Source organism: Lipophrys pholis (assembly GCF_963383615.2).
Source record: "Lipophrys pholis genome assembly, chromosome: 13".
In the NCBI taxonomy this organism is placed as follows: Eukaryota; Metazoa; Chordata; class Actinopteri; order Blenniiformes; family Blenniidae; genus Lipophrys; species Lipophrys pholis.
Genome location: NC_137632.1, coordinates 6,757,085 through 6,774,292, shown reverse-complemented (window position 1 = coordinate 6,774,292; position 17,208 = coordinate 6,757,085). Strand labels below are relative to the sequence as shown.

The window sequence follows — 17,208 nt, the reverse complement described above, 5'->3', positions numbered from 1 at the left end:
CAGAGATTGAGTTTGTCTAAGGAAGACGGCTGCGAAATAACTATCTCACATAACTAATAAATAGCTGCATGTTAAACAGAATGACTGGCAAATTAATGTTTGACTCCATAACCAGTCGCTACACAGGATATCATTCATTGACCATGTAAGCAAACTGGGCTATTATGCAGACATTTGCCCCCCCCCCCCCCCGAAAGCACACAAAGCTTGCACTATTTGAGGGCGCACCGTTTACATTTCTGGACAAAAACTGTCAGTAAGTTTCTCACAATGCAGTCATAAAAATTAAACAGATTACAAGCGAGTCAATTTCACAAACCAGCCCAACAACACGATAAAACTTTAATGACAAGAATTTGTCAGCTGTATCGGACAGGAGGAATTACTGGAGATCAGTGCCTCTTTGTTCGCCTCGCTTTGGCCACACGGCGATCTGAGAGTGCTGCCGCGATGCCGGCGCCTTGTAAAGTTTTCAACTGGCAGATGAATTCTTTCAGTCTTGGCTTAACCCCTCCTCCCTCCTGCGCTCCTGATTCAGAACAACGGAGAGGTTGTCTGTCCAAGGACACACCTGTAAGGTGCAGACCCTCGACAGGCTTACCTCAGTGGCCTCTCCTGCTGTACTCAAAAGGCAATTATTCCTCTCAGAAGATAGAACACTGTCAACTTCAAACAGGAGACATTCTTTAGGCAGATTAGACTAAAATTATGTTTTATTATTTGGGCCCTGAAGAATGAATTGGACTCTATTTGGCCGTCTTTGTGGTGAAATCTAAGACAGTTTAAATGGCAGAGGTATGTTTGGAGTCAGGGTAATACTCTGGTGTCTTTATGAAAGGGCAACAGAGAGGATCAGATTAGAAGCTGAACAGCGAGAGTCTTTCAGTGCGGCTGTGCTATCATCTCTGTCTTCTTGTCTGTGCCTGTAGAGAGGTTAAATTAAATGGCTGTAATAAATGTTTTGGTCTTGCTGATGTGGTATGGCTGGCTATCAAACGAAAACACTGTGGAGAAACGGCATGGTGGAAGATCAGAGAGAGGAACAAATGGAGGGTGGGAGAACTATGTCAGCACATTACCAACATTAGAAACGGACTTGTTTTCACTTAAACCTCAATTATAATGGTGGCTCCAGAAACAATTATATTGATGAATGCTTTCTAAGTTACTGTAATTAAATTATTCCATTTAATTAACGAATTATATTGAATTTCTCCCCAGAGGACGGCATTAGCCTCATCTGCTGTTTTACAAACAGGAGTACTCTAATGTTGTGTGCTATGGAAATGATTACTAATGCCTAATGAAACTGTGTCAGATCAGATAAATGCTGTACACAGTCAACAAGCCAAGTCTGTAACACAGCCAAACTTGAGACAAAACAATAAAGCCAAAGAACAAATTATTGATTGTATTTTTTCAAGGGCAGGCTTTGTAAAGCTGACATCAAATGGATTATAATGCTGAGTGCCTACTTGATGTTCTAAAGAGAATATAGAATGTCAAACAAAATACGCACTAAGCAAGCATTAAAAAAATAATTGACCTTGTATACATTTATGAGATTGTTTTTAATTTCTAAAGAGAATAACCTGTTGTTTTTCTTAAATATGTACTTGTTTCTTTCATCCAAACACATTAAAATAACAAAGTCTATCTTTCACGAACAGAAACATTAAATATAGGCGTCAATTTATGGTGGGAAAAAAAACCCCATTCAATTGATGTTTGCACGCACAGGCTATTAAAGATAATCACACAATATATGGAATTGAAAGGCACACAAAACAAATCTACTCTGATGGTTCAGCAATATAAAACTGCAGTACGTAAAAGGACAAATGGGACAGAAATTTAACTGCAGCTGACCATTGCCCTCTGGTGGGAGTGCCAAGCACCTGCTTGAAAATGACAAAAAATGGACCAGAACTGAGATTTCTCAGTATTTCCTTGTGGTACCAAAGCCTTTACATTTAACAGCATCTTCAGACAAACGAAAGTAAAGACCTGAATGAATACACACACCAGTGTTACAAATAAATTCTCCTATACGTAACCAGAATTTTTCAGTTTCTCCTCTCTATTATAAAAGGCAGGAGAAGGAGAAGAAATCATGCCTACAGAAGTAATGTGGCGCACGTGTTTATTGTCCTATCCCCTCTTGGCTTGGCCATATTAGTCCATGCGAGAGGAGAGAGGAGTTGTGATGCTGTAAGCACATACCGCGCATTCTCTCTCCTCCACTGTGCAGTTGTTGGGCATATTGTGAGGTTTTAATACGGGGGGATATGGAGGAAGGCTCGGCTCACATTCGCTGTACGGGAAGAGCCACGGCCAAGAATGACAGTTGCTCCTCTTGGAGCTGAGACATACATGGATTTAAATTGCACTTTGAAAGGTCAGCACATGACAGGCAATCAGTCAGCTTCCAATTGGATGATCAGTAGTCATTTAAATATGGTTAGGATTTTTTTTATTTTTTTTTTTACAGTTTGATCAAAAAACTATGAATATGTACAAAATCTTGGGGGAGAGAATATTAGTCAGGCTTTTAAAATGTGGTACCTTTAATATCATGAACATAAATCAAGCAAATAGAAACAATCTGCTTTGATGATGATCTAATTAAAGGATTTTTGAGTGAATTTTTAAGTTTAAAATTTTTTTTGAATTCGAGCCTTGAACACCTGATAAACTGTTTTTACCACAATTATAATAATTAACAAAAAAAAGATTTGTGTTCCGAACTGCATCAATCTTTCTGTCTTCAATTCATTCAAGTGTCATGTGTGATCCTATGTAACCCCAGTGATACTTATTATTGCAACGTGTTCAGTCTTGCCAATGATGGGTGTCGTTGCATCATCTAAATAAGAGGACAAAAAGTGCCAGAAGAGGAAGAAGAAAAATAAAAAGCTGGGAGTGGCCTTAAATGTCACCTCAGGAAGAATTCTTACACACACAGTGTGCTCTTCTTTTCTTTTAATGAAATGTCACTGAGCTTTGTCTCTAACTATGGCACACCCGTGTTTCCAGTTCCAGCATGTTGTGGTGGAACCGTCACTGACATGAGGTATAGGCTGGTTAATACTTCGTATAACCGTGTGGAGGGGAAAAACCTGAACCCTGACAAGTCAATTCAGTTTTGTTAAGCTGCGTTATAAAGCTCCTGCCATTGTGATCTCTGGAGAGCTCGAGCCTGGATTACGAATTCTCTTTTATTGCTGCGCGGAAGCAAAAGAAATAAGAAGCAAAAACATCTCATGTCAAAGTTCCTTCAAGGTCACCTCAACAGGTATGTAAAAATACATCAGTGAAGTAGCAGAGGTGGAGAAAGTACTGGAAGTCTGTGCTGTTACAGGCTGAGATCCTGCTTATCAAAGATTCAATGTACTATTGTTGAAAGAATACTCATGTGCCCATGTATGATTTAATTGTTAACTACAAGTATTTGACTGAGTTTAAGAATCGACATCAACACAGTACTTAAACAATGAAGTCATTTTCTCAGTTAAAAGAATGAATATATTTACCATGAAAATTCCAGTAAATAGGTTTGAGTACATTAATTTGTTGGCATACTCTGTGTGATTTTGAAAGTAGTGAAGTGGATTACATGCTGTAAATCATAGTATACATAAAAACACATACTTGGAAAATATATGCACATTAAAGTGCAACTACCTCAAAGTGTCCCATTGATGTAAATACTTATAATTTAATTATTTTTTTCTTTTGAGTATTTAGTCTTATTAAAAAGTAAGCGCTTGTGCAGATGATCTGTTTCACGTGATCTCCAGAGTTGTGGAGTTTCTTTCAGGTGTGCCTGCACTTTTGGTTCTACTATGATATGCAGTGTTTTGCTTGTAACGCTGAGCTATTTTGATAGAAACTTCCACTGCAGGACTGTATATGTGTGCTGGCTCAGGAATGTTGCCATCAAATATGCAGTCCTGACAGACAGCTGCACCGCAGTGGCGTTTTTAACATGCCACCCCAGGAACCAATGGCCTCGTTTGTCTATTGAAGACTGAAGAAAAACCTGTTGGGAAACAACATGTAATCAGGGTCCATTTCTGAAGTCTTTTGATTTGAAGAGGCCACCACCGCATGCCCTACGTGACCCCGGATACTCACGGATCTGTTTGATCTCGTGGCTCACTTTATTCTAAGGTCTGAGGATAAACTGAGCATTTAAGGCTACGAGCACCGGACGCCCTCATCGTCCGGAGTCGACTCTTTTATCCTGACGCGTTTGGCGTTATTTCTACCCCGAGACGTTCCGCCTCACCAGACTACCACAGGATTCATTACACTAGGTGCATCCGGAGTGCCTGCTCGCCCTGTTTATTTGGTGCCTGTTCCGCCCCGCCCTGCAGACGCACTGGTATCACGCCGTTGCGTAATTTGACAAGCCAGCGCAAAACAGGGAGAATGAGCGTTTGACAGCTGCCTCTTCTACTCGTGCAGATTGTTTTGAAACGAGAGAGAGAGAGAGAGAAAAAAAAAAAGATCACATATGCTAAATCTATTTGATTTTCGGATAGTCGAAGATCTCTGTTTTTATGGCCGCTGCCGTGAGGAATAATGTTTGCGTTGCTCCGGGGCAGGACGCGCAGTTTCTCCGTAAAACCACCGCAACACTGACAGCCGACTGTCTGAGAGCTGAAGATCGTGGACAAGTGCAGTGTAACACTAAGGATGCCATCCCGGGAGCTTCCTCCTTTCACGATTATAATTTGGTAGGGAAGTGCATGCTTTTTGTTGTTGTTGGTTTTTTTTTTTTGTGGCATCTCGCCGTCATGGTGTTTTTACTGATGTCCGCATGTTTGACGCACGGATCTTGAATATTGCTGATCGAAGCAAGAACTTGCAGATTTCTCGAGTGATTATAATCCCAGCAGTCTATTGATCCCAGTCCAGAGTGGCGGGTGAAATCGCGAGCTTTGGATGCATGTGGTGCGATGATGACTTTCATTGACTCAAGGGTGAATTGCTTGGCATGGCCGGGATGTGGAGCGGTGCGCGCCGCTCCACAAACTTGTGAGGAAGATGCGTGGCGCTGCAGGAGCAGCTGGATGTGCTAAATTCAGACGTGTATTTCGAAACAGCCTCAGACTGGAGAGCTCTTTCAGAAGGGCGTCTGCAGATCGTAAAGGGTGGGGGGGGGGGGGGGGGGGGGGGGGGGGGGGGGGGGGGGGGGAGTACATCTTTGATGTGGCAGTGTGTGTACACACAAGCAGGCCCCAAAAAGCATCCTCAAATTTATTCAACCCCCATTTAGGATTGTTATTCTGTCGGCCCTGTCATTTCTTAGCGGGGGAATGGTGGTGAATTCTGATTGTGGCTCTGCATTATTAAGCACTCCTGCATGGTCATTGAAATTAATATTTAAATTAAGATGTGCTGCCACAGTAGGGGGGTGCATGATAAATTCAAGGTGGATCTAGACTCTCCCCTCTTCTTCAAAGTAAGGATCCAAACTTTAAAAAAAAAAAGCATCCATGCGAGAAATCAAGCGTTACCCTGCGGCTGACCTGATGTGTTCTCTCTGCTTTGCTTCGCAGTGCAAGTCAGAGATGGACAGCTACTTGTGTCCACACCAACAGGATGTAGTGAATCCCAAAATGTTGTGCAGGGACGGCGCTCTGCCCCTGGAGCCGCCGTTCACCGAGGACTTCGCCTCCCCTTACAGCGTCAACATGAGCCTGCTCCTGCCTGATGTCACGTACCTGCACCCCGGCCTCTGCAGGACCATGAGACAGATCAAGACAGAGCCGTCTCACCCTCTCATGCATCCCACCTGCCAGAGCAGCGGAGCACCGCCACCACCAGCTCTACCAGAATACCCCGCCGGGGTTTTCAGCGCAGCCGACACGACTAGTTGTAACTTTTTCATCAAGCAGGAGATGCCAGATTTCCAGGACATTCCCCTGTTTCAGCTTTTGAACTCTGACTTGGAGCAGCTCGGCCACGGATCGCAGGTGAACTCCGTCCCCGTCGCTCCGTTAAGCCTCCCCATCGGGAATGTCCACGTGGCCTCCATGCAAAGTTCTGCCAAACAAACAAGCAGCTTGCAGAGCGAGTGTTTTCCATTCAGTCGGCATTTAGGCCAACAACTGAGGTCGACCTACCTGCCACCTTCTCCGCCAAACTCCGAGCCTCCCAGTCCAGACAGGGGCAAGGAGGTCCTTCACAATCTCTCCCCGCCTCCTTCCTACGAAGCCAGCATCGCCTCCAAGTTAACTTTCCAGACCAACAACGCCACTGATCTTGGACAGACATCCAGCGTAGCTTCAATCAAACACCAAGACCAAAATACCCCTGCTGGATTCGCCCCAAGTCCAGGATCCGGACCAGTTCAGACGACACCCAGTATCGGCCCAATGTCCCCAGAGCTGGCTCAGTCTGCTCCGTTGAGGTACAACCGTAGGAATAATCCTGATCTGGAGAGACGAAGGATTCACCATTGTGACGTCCCAGGTGAGACTCCTGTCCAGTCTGCACAACAACAGTAAAGCTCACTTTAACTGTTCATTCAAACGGGAATGTTTTTTTTTTTTTATTTCAATGTACGCACTCAAAATACATGACGATTTTCTTTCTTTCTTTCTTTCTTTTTTTTCTAGGGTGCAAGAAAGTCTACACAAAGTCTTCTCATCTGAAAGCCCATCTACGGACCCACACAGGTAAAGTGTTTGCAGTGGCACTTTTTTTTATTTTTGGGGTGAAAGCAGTCATGTTGCCAGGCAGAAGAAAATGCACTTGGCATGCAGATGCATTCTGTCTGCTGACAGACCTGGCCCACATCTCACTGCTGTCAAATCACATAAACCCTGCAGCTCTTGTAAAGGGGGCAGGGAGACAGACAGGACACAATGTGATTAATGGCTCACAGTTGAGGTGCAGCGTCAGTTTTTTTTGGTTTTTGTTTTTTTTTTCTTCGCCATCAAAACCTATTAATACACCTCATTTAAAATGAATAAAGAAATCTCTTTTGTCCTGATTTGATGTTATTCAATAAGGGGGAATCTATCGCCCCCCCTTAAAAAAAAGAGTGCAATTTTCCTGCCATTTCCTCACTTTGCCTCGTCTTTCTGCTGAAGGTGAGAAGCCGTACCAATGCTCCTGGGAGGGATGTGAGTGGCGCTTCGCTCGTTCTGATGAGCTGACGCGCCATTTCAGGAAACACACCGGCGCAAAGCCTTTCCACTGCACTGTGTGCAGCCGCTGTTTCTCCCGCTCCGACCACCTGGCCCTGCACATGAAGAGACACCAGAGCTAGGGGACGCCCCGCTCAAAAAACATGTCGGCCTTTCATTAAACATGGACAGAGTAGCAGCACTTACATATCTGCAAATAAATTAATCAAAAACTGTGTTGTTTTTTTTATGTTTTTTTTTTTTAACTCACTCAATGCTGACCCACAAATCACTGAATTAAAATTTTTTAATAAAATTGCCTTATTTTCACTCAAAAGAGGGATCAGTCACAAAATAACTGGCCATTGATGCCTGTAAATGAATTTGTGTTCATGTTTTCTTCAGCATGTATTTGAGCAGTTAACTGGAAGGATTTGGCTCGAGCCAGCGAAGGTAACATGGAACGTCATAGTGGAGCCACATCATTAAACCGAGCTCCGAACACGACTTCAACACTGCCAGAGTTATGGTTTACATCACCGCCCATTAAAGTACGTTTTGAGCATTTCACTGATAAACGAGGAAACTGGATACGTGATGATAATGGCATTTATTTGGACAGCTCTGTAAATGTAAGACAGGCCTCAAGCAGGGGCTGGTGTTGAATCCAAATGTCTCTTCTTGTTTTCACTCATTCAAGTTATTATTTCATCCCTGTGGCAACGTCAGGCACCCGGCAGTCTTACAGTAATTTCACAGCGATGAATGCTCGAACATAACGTACAACACTCGGGAACATGACATTACAGCAGAAGGTCAGAGTTATTTTCTCTCTCCTCTCCGTTGCCAAGATGAACAAATCCGAACTTGATCAATCTTTTTTTAGGCCGCAAATGCAATTATTTTTAAAAGCGTAATCCAACTTTTTTTTGGGGGGGGGGAGTGAACACCTGCTCAGAACGTCTGAGAAAATGTTCTTTTTCTTGGTCTATTCAGCACATCGTCAGACACCTTCTGGAAGTGCCTTTAACTTTTGTTTCATTGTCTTTGGATGGCTGAAAACAAACAACAACACAGAACTACTCTGCTGGGATAAAAGTCTTTTATCAGGTCCAATGTGTTTGACTGGCTGTGTGCTGCCTCTCCCTCTTTATTTCCACGACTCGGCAATCTGTACCACATGACCAAAACTCTCCATCGTTTTAAATACGGACATCAACTATTGATTTTTGTAAAGTCTCTGTGTTTCAAGTTGTATATATATATTTTGTATCTGTAATTTAAAGATACAATCAATTGATTGTTTTCTGGGGGTGTATAAAGATTTTAAACTTTTCTTAAAGAATTAGACGGTTTATTTTTATTTTTGTTTGATGAAGTCCAACGAGGATTAAATTATGAAAACATTGTTTGTCTACACTGTTGTAACAGGGAGTGATACTGTTAAAATACAAGACACACACACACACACACACACACACACACACACACACACACACACACACACACACACACACACACACACACACACACACACACACACAAAGGAATATTTTGTGTCCAAGTTAAGAGAAAACATGTAGCCTAAATTGGTGAAAGTGAGCGAAAGTGACCTTCACAGTGCAAATAAAAGTTTGTGTCGAACATTTCCTGGTTCAGTCTCGTTCTTCAAAACGTCACCGTTTTCTTAAAAGCTCTCCAAGTATCGGTGCTGTTGCCTTTTTGTTTTCAGTGAACCTCAGTGGAGGTAGTGGGATTTAGGACGAACAACAAGTTTTAAATCTGAATCATGACTGTAAATTGTAGAATTTCATTTCACGTTGCTTTAGACCAGGGGTGACAAACGCATTTTAGTTCAGGGGCTACAAACAGATCTATTTCACCTTGAGTGGGCCGGACAGGTGAAATAGTGCCATAATAACCTTAAAATGTGAACATTAAAGTTTTTCTTCGTTGTGGTGCAGAGATGTGATGAAAATGTTTCTATTTTTGTAAAACCAATGAAATATTATGGTTAATTACTAAATTCTCAACATAAAGCCTATTTTAATGATAATTTCTGGTGCAAAATACAGTGAAAAGCCCCCCAAAAAACTTCCCTAATATTGGTTTCATTCGGATATTTTTAAAAACTCACCTTGACAGCATGGCTTTGAGACTAATGATCGTTTTCTATCTTTCACGGCAGCATTACTGATACCTCAGTTGTTGTGTCCTTGACTCTTAAAGAAAACTCAGTGTCCAAAACTCAGTGTTTTGTTTGAAGTTGTTACAATCAGCTTGGTGGTTTAGCCGGATTGGAGCCTCTTGTGGCCGGTTTTGGCCCACAGGCCGCATGTTGGACCCCACTGCTTCTTAGAGCCATAATATTAGACCTGTAAGTTACACATATTAAAAAAAAAAGTGAAAAGTGTACGTTATAATGTATGCATTCAAATAAAAACGGAATGTAAATCATTTTTTTCAAACCTCAAACAGTCCATATTTAAACTACAGCAGATGTTGAATGTTAACGTTTAAATATGATGGATATTTTAGCTCATCTTAACTTGCCTTCAAAAAGCCCATTAAAACTCAGTGTTTACGTGAAAGCATGTTCTAACTATCCGCTTTTAATTTCCATTAACTCATCCCGATAATTCCACTGGAAAGTTGACAATTATGCTGATTTTAAAATTTAACGATCGTGAAGCGCCGTCTTGTCACAACGTTTTGTAAATGCCAGGGTAGTGAGGACTTTTCGGAGAGTAACATTTATTTCTTGTTTGATGCAGAATTCTAACTGACCAACAGGACGACATTCAATGTTTGTGGTTTCCAAGAAGAATTTCCCTGTTTAATTCTAACCATGAGACAGTTTTTCCATTTGCTCAGAGATTTCTCCAGATTCATTTGAGGATCTTCTGACAGCAAAATGGAGCTTTCAAAGGTTTAAATAAAAAAATTTGTAAACATTGTACAGAATCTCCATTTGTGGGTTAGGGTTTGTAATCAAGAGGGATTGCTGACGGATCAAAATGAAAAAAACGAAAATAGCAATTTGGAGAAATATTTACAAAGTTTTAATGAAGGCTTGTTGAACATTCACCGTGTTCAGGAAGACTTCTTGTTTGTGTTGTAATGTTGGAAAGCGGCCCTGACATGAGTCACAGTACTGAGGGAACCTGCACAGACCACAGAAGATGTCTCAGCTTGTCCCGGGTGCCGAGGAAGTTACCTTTGGGGACGGCTTTTTATTTACTCTGAGCATTTTTTTCTCTCTCTCTCTCTCTCTCTCTCTCTCTCTCTCTCTCTCTCTCTCTCTCTCTCTCTCTCTCTCTCTCCGATCCACTTTGCGTACTGTACAGCCTGGCCTGACTCAGTACACTGTGTCGCGAGTAATCAATCATGCAGGTGATATACTGCGCTCCAAAATGCTTAGTGAACTGGGAATTGATTGTAATCATCTGAATCCTTTTGCTGGCTGACAGAAACATTCATCCACCGCCGGTTATAATATAGTACCGTACAGGATGTGCAGGGCATTTAACCTGTTCTCATAAAGTGTAATCACACGTGAGGGCATGTCGGGTCTTCAAATACTACTTCCTGCTGGTATTGCATAACAGCAACAACCAATCTTTGTCACTGAAAAGTACTGAACTAATGTTCTTTGAGCAAAAATAAGTAGCTGCTTTAGAAACGCGACTTGTATGTGATGGTGCGTTCATATGAAAGCTGCAGATCTACAACCTTTATGAGCAAAATAAAATGTGTCAAAAGCAGTAAAACCAGTTTACCCTTTAAAATTAATAAAAACATTTATAAAATATTTTTTTCCATATAAATAACTGTCAAAAGGACAGTATAGGCATTTTAATTCCTTTTTAACAATTTTAAGCGTCACGTTGTTGTGACTGTCGGACCGTGAAAATAATCCTCCGGCGGTGCAGGTTAGTGACGTCAGCCGTGGTGAAAAAAACTACACATTTCCGAAAATGGACTACAAAAAGCGCCTTTCTACCACTTTCCCCTGTGGCTCCAACCGCTGATCTCAAATATCTCAAAGTTTGAATTAAAATTTAAAGGCGAAGAGGCTGCCAGGCCCCGAGGAACTAAAGTGAAACGGCTGCCGGGTGAATAAAGAACCAGTCAAACTGAGAATAAGCTGCACAAAAAGTTTACTTTACAACATCCACATAACATTCGTAGTTGGGATATGGGTTTTAGATTATTGATTATTATTAAGTTGTTCAAGGCATATTATTGCATTGGCAAATTAACATGATTTGTGTTGAGTCATCGTGAGTTTCCCTGAACGCTCAGATGAGCGGGTCCCTTTAAATGTTGTCGCTGCAAGGAATTGTGGGGCGGCATGATCTGATCTGGTCTCCTGTAAAGGAAGCATCAGTGTTTTCTAGGATAAAGGAGGTTATAAATGAAGCATTGAGCCTCCTTTCCTTAGCTTATTGAGAATTCCAACGTTCCTTATCATGGCCGCCATTTTAACACTTCTGGGGTGAATGAAAAATGGATAGGGAAGGAGATAGGAGGGACTAGTAGGACGCACCCTGTGTCTCTGTTTGCATCTAAAGGAGAGTAGGCGGATAATTACTTCACAATTAGTGACAACATGTTTTTTTCAAGGATTCTGATTGACTATCATGGCTTCATGCTTCTCGTTACACTGCCCCCTACAGGTTTGGCTGCTCATTGTAGCTCTGAACCAGGAGTCTAGGCAGGTCGGTGTCAATGAAGATTTTTTTTTGGAAACATAAAGGGCTAAAATTTACTTTTTTATGTGTAAACGTAGCCTTAAAATGGATGGGCAAGATGCACGTTTGCAGAAATTATGACGTCATCGGCCATGTCTTCTTCTCCGTTGTTGGTGTATGTCTGTGGCAGAGGTACAGTGCCACCTATAGGTCTGGTGCTACACGGTTTTGTGTCGTTTTCATGGTGTCTTGTGGGCGCAGATATTTCCTGCACCTAAGCATTCTGGATGAGAATTTCTTTTTTAGAATGACGGGGACAAAAAAAGTAAATTTTAGCCCCATTTTGGCAATTTTATCCTTTTTATTTGAAACCCTTTTTAACCAGGAGAAATAAACTTATTTTGAAAATGAGTCTTCAAATGCAATTTAAAAAAAAATGCTTATTTACATAGAACTTTGTGAAAGCTGCAGGGAGCCGTACAGAGGGGCCAAAGATCCAAATGTGGCTGTAGAGACGCAGGTGACTCCCTGTCCTAGAGCTAAAAACGGACACGTTCAGACTGAATGCGTCCACTGGGAAAGTGGGACATTTTGAAGGGATCCCAGAAGTAGGTTTGACATCAGTCAGGATGACATTTATAAATGTTCCTTCTTCACATTCAAATACGTTGCTTCCATCTTATCTTTGAGCATACACATAAAGAAAAATAATGACACTCCATCTCTGCACCTTCGTGAAAATAAACTGCAGTTCGTCACTATAAAGCAGGCGTGTCAGACTTATTTTAGCTTTGGGACCACACGCAGCCCATTTTCATCCCGAGTGGGCCGGACCAGTAGAATATTCACCTACAAATAAAAAACTCCAAATGTTCACATTTAGTGAAGGATGATTGAGTACATAGAAAAGTCTGCATTTATTCAGATATCTTTTCACAAATCCCGAGTTTATAGAATTAAAAAATGACTTTGTTCCTCATTTGAGGGTCCAAATCTGCTGATAAAATGGGCCCACCTGGTCAAACCATGGCGGTAAGACTTGAACAAACACAACTTTAACCACACAGACTGATTACTGAGGTTTGAGGTTGGATACAAATATTTAACACCTACATGGGTTATGAATAGAAAAACATGCATGGGGCCCACTTGAGTAATTCATATGAACTCCACTTGGGCAAACATGGTCATGATCCTTGTTTCTTGTGTTATTTAGTCGTTCTGACACTGTCTGTGGTTTCAGGCTCTTTGATTAGTGTTCTCTGCTCGGATGTGCTTCACCTGGTGGGTAAACAGTGTGTCGGGCCACACCGTCACCGTGATCTCCAATCAGCTCAAAGACTTTCTGATTTTGGTTGTTTGGGTTCGCGATTCTTCGTGCCGGAATAAAACGAGTTTCTGTTCCACCAATGGTGTAGCCTGGCGTCCCGAGTCCTCCTCTGAATAAACCCTAACAAACACAATTACTGTTGTGAATTCCTCTCTGGCTGAAACTGTGCTATCCACTGTGCATACTGTACGATGGAAACAGACAAAACCTGATTTAAAAATTTGTTTGATAGATTTTGTCATTTAAATGCCATCTGGCACGTTGGAACTGATTGGCTGACGGGCCAGTTCAGGCCTGCAGACCACACGTCTGACACTCTTGCTTTATAGCAAACCGGTTTTATTCAGATATATTAACAAGAGAAAACAAATGAACGGCCACGCTGCAAATGTGTATAAATGCAGTGTTAAAATAATTGTACCTCCTGGGCTTCATTTCATCCTTCTCTTGGTTGATGTATTTGACGCTGAGCTTATTTGTCTCTGTGCTGGACCCTGCAGACGGCGGCCATTATTGTCATGTGAATGCTGTTAATGTTGAAAATGGAACATCCAAACTGGTAAAAATCCCAGTTCCCACCTGCAGGGATTGTCTCTTTTTAAGGACGTCTTGAAAAGTCTGCACAAGGTGAAACACTTCTGGGATACATTAGCTGAGCTGTCACCATCGTGACGGTCAAACATCAGCTGATTTTGCCTTGCTGAGTCGATCGGTCATTATCAAATTATTTTCACCAGTGAGCTCAAAGGAACAAGACAGGGTGAGGCAACGACCAAGTAATGAGGAACAAGTTAATTCAAACCAAAGTAATTGTAACTGCGTCAGTAGCAGTGAGTCAGTAGCGCCTTACTTCCCAAACTAGTTGTGCTGCAGTAGCGTGTCGCTGCGAAACCCTGGATATTAGACTTCCTTAAGCACGTAATTCAGGCACCTTTTTCTTTTTCCTATACGTCAACACATCAAAATGAGTGGAACAAGATTTCCGTCATGTTCCCGCCGGGATCAGATGTACTTTGTGTACAAACTACTGTACCGTACATCAGCTACGATTTAAAATGGCTTCGCTAATACCAAGATTAGGTTTCTGAATGCCAGTGAATGCGTGTACAGGACTCGGATGTCTAAAGGACATCGAAACCACATGCCATTCGTCTCAGTCATAGATAGCAACCAGGTCCATCCCCAGTCTGTTACATACAAAATGCAACTTTATTAACCTTCATGCCTCCATTCATATTAATATACATGTATATGTTTGAACTTATTTTAATTTCACAGCTCCATCCATATGAAAAATACAGAGAAAAAGGCAAAACACTGACTGGATACTCAAACAACTCTCGGAGAAAAGAAAAGTGTAACAGAAAAGAAGAGGACACCTGTTTTCTGAAGTTTTGAAAAATACCAGGATTAAAAATTTTGTCTTTTACAGATGTGGAATTCTCTGAGCAGAATCTCCCTTTTTGAAGCAATGCTGAGCAACATCACATTTATTTTCTCAAAACGGTAAGAATGAAAAGATCTGAATATATTTACACTACACTCACTTTACATAAATACAGGAACAACGATTACTGTACGTAATATCAGCAAAACTTGAAACATAGGCATTGGCTTCACTACTTAAAATTTTTCAAAACCAGGAAATCAAAAAAGCAAATGTTACACAGAAAGTAAAATATATATTGAACCGATAGAAAGTGTAGGATCAGTTTTTCATTAACAAAGGCGTCACTGTTCAGGAGGAATCCCAGCCACAGGATCTTTTTTTTGTTTTGTTTCGTCGTGTTGTTTTTCCCTGTGAGTAAGATTCCTCATTATCTTCCGTGGAATCACTATGTCGAATTGATGTGCTGAAGCTGAAACGTCGAGAGGCCCTTGTAACTCAGTTTCATTCCCCTTGGAGGAAGTGACTTATTGCAAGCAAAGTAATAAATGTGTGCTATAAACAGCCTGTTAGAGTGTTATGGGAGGATGCTGCATTTGACACAACGGTATAAGGCTCAGTGCGAGAAAAGAAAAAAAAAAAAAAAACAAAGTTCAACATTAGAGGTCCGACTTGCATATTGGTTTTTTTTTGTTTTTTTTCCTGTGCTTTATCCAAAAATTCATGGTTCCTTTATTTGAAATATCAATTGGAGCACACGTGTTGAAATCGAAACTCTGCACAGAGCAGTTTGTATTACAAGTTTGTGATATGAGGCACTATTCATTATTATTGCATAACTTTGACCCTGGTTACCGTAACAAAATTATGCTTCAAAATGAGGAAAGAGATGCTGAAGGGAAATACAATACACCCTGTCCTACGGAAACACCGTCTTCAAGTCTAATTGAATCGTTTTTTCAAAAACTGGTGTCTTAAGGCATGCAACATCACATACTGAATACAAGAGTACATGTGTTGTTGATATGTGCTTGATCGGGAGAATTTCTTGTCCGGGTATAGCAAAATAGCAACACAGGGAATTGAGTACCTTTATATGGTCAATGTATATAAATAATTTGTAGATTATAGCAACACTGGTTCAGCCTTTGAAATAAAAGAAATGAAAAAAATAAAATAAAATGATTTGATCGTGAATTTTTAACCACAAACCCCCCAAAAAAAGCAAACTGCTATATAACATCACATATGATAATTTACATGATGAAATACCATTAGCCCCATTTCACTGTATATCAAATTAGATAAATTACAGTCTCTGAAAAAAGACTTTACATGTATAAATGTATCTCCGGCATCTACTAATCAAAAGCCCTATTTTTCCAATGTATATACAGGCTGTAAAACTTTGTAATAAGTTTTTTTTTTTTTTTTTTATCTTCACTATCACATATATTACAACATTTCAAAAGATCCTTTTTACAGAAGAGAAAGAGTTATATGCAATGACCAAGTGCCCCTCAATCATAAAATGTTCTAATACATTATATGGTTGATAAAATATGATGATGATTATTTGTTTATAAATTGACATCTGAAATAAAATATTTTTTTTTCCCAAAAAAAAAAAAGAAATCATACTAATAAACAAACAAGGTGCTGATATGCTTTTGCCAAAATGATAATACAACTGGGCATTATGACATGTGCACAAAATAATATACATAAATAATGATTACATACATGACCATGGTGTGTTACGGATCAGTGAGGGCGTCACACACCGGGGACGCACGAGGGGAGATTACTTCATGGGTTTGGCTACTTTACTGAAAGTCAGACTGTTGAATTCAAGTGTGCAGGTGTGTGTGTGTGTGTGTGTGTGTGTGTGTGTGTGTGTGTGTGTGTGTGTGTGTGTGTGTGTGTGTGTGTGTGTGTGTGTGTGTGTGTGTGTGTGTGTGTGTGTGTGTGTATTTCAAGGTACCATAATCAAAAAAGGTTACCGTTTTCTTTTCACTGGCTTGGGTCCAATAAATGCATTTGGCAACACTATCAAATAACATCGGTTGCCCCGGGGCTTCGAGTTTATGTCTGAAGCTTTTACTCGGCATAAAGAGCACTAGAAATATCTGCGGAAAAAAAATAATGTCTGTTCCTGGGACTATAAAAAGATATTTTTTAATTTGAATTTGCTGATTGAGGTTAAGCAATGTTCTCTAAGAGGTTTTTTTTTTTTTTTTTTTGCCAGTACCTGCATTTAAAAATGTACTTTCACTGTGCATACAGAGTTGTGAGCGTGTGTGTGTGCAATTCCTGCATGTTTTAAGAACCAAATCCCCGGTAAGTCAGACCGAAACGCTCGAATATATAATCCAAAAGTGAGAACTGAGTGAGTGAGAGAAGTGGCTTTGTGTGCGTGTGTGTGTGTGTGTGTGTGTGTGTGTGTGTGTGTGTGTGTGTGTGTGTGTGTGTGTGTGTGTGTGTGTGTGTGTGTGTGTGTGTGTGTGTGTGTGTGTGTGTGTGTGTGTGTGTGTGTGTGTGTGTGTGTCAGGCAAACCAAAAATGAAAAATCCGATGGGAGAAAATCAATAGCTGGGACTTGAGAGACTGTGCTGGAGCTCGGGGTTGGGCCTGTCGGGGGGGGGGTGTGTGGTA

The 17,208-nt window shown here is 41.0% G+C and overlaps 1 protein-coding gene across 2 annotated transcripts; it reads left to right on the top strand.

The window, feature by feature from the left end:
• The first annotated feature begins 2,955 nt into the window (after window positions 1–2,955).
• klf5b (Kruppel like factor 5b) lies at window positions 2,956–8,788 on the top strand. 2 transcript variants are annotated; one of them, XM_080478425.1, is made up of 4 exons: window positions 2,956–3,295; window positions 5,568–6,483; window positions 6,630–6,689; window positions 7,107–8,788. In XM_080478425.1, exons 2-4 carry the CDS (start codon window positions 5,580–5,582, stop codon window positions 7,283–7,285), a joined length of 1,143 nt encoding a protein of 380 aa, XP_080334551.1. In that variant the 5' UTR covers window positions 2,956–3,295; window positions 5,568–5,579; the 3' UTR covers window positions 7,286–8,788. The 2 variants fall into 2 exon arrangements, with proteins under 2 accessions (XP_080334551.1, XP_080334550.1); XM_080478424.1 differs by lacking the exon at window positions 2,956–3,295 and adding an exon at window positions 4,293–4,742.
• The last annotated feature ends 8,420 nt before the right edge of the window (window positions 8,789–17,208 follow it).

Coding starts and splice junctions, on each gene's coding strand:
- klf5b (XM_080478424.1), top strand. CDS start 4,566: ATGGCCGCTGCCGTGAGGAATAATGTTTGCGTTGCTCCGGGGCAGGAC. Junction 4,743..5,567: donor CCTTTCACGATTATAATTTG/GTAGGGAAGTGC, acceptor TTTGCTTCGCAG/TGCAAGTCAGAGATGGACAG. Junction 6,484..6,629: donor TCACCATTGTGACGTCCCAG/GTGAGACTCCTG, acceptor TTTTTTTTCTAG/GGTGCAAGAAAGTCTACACA.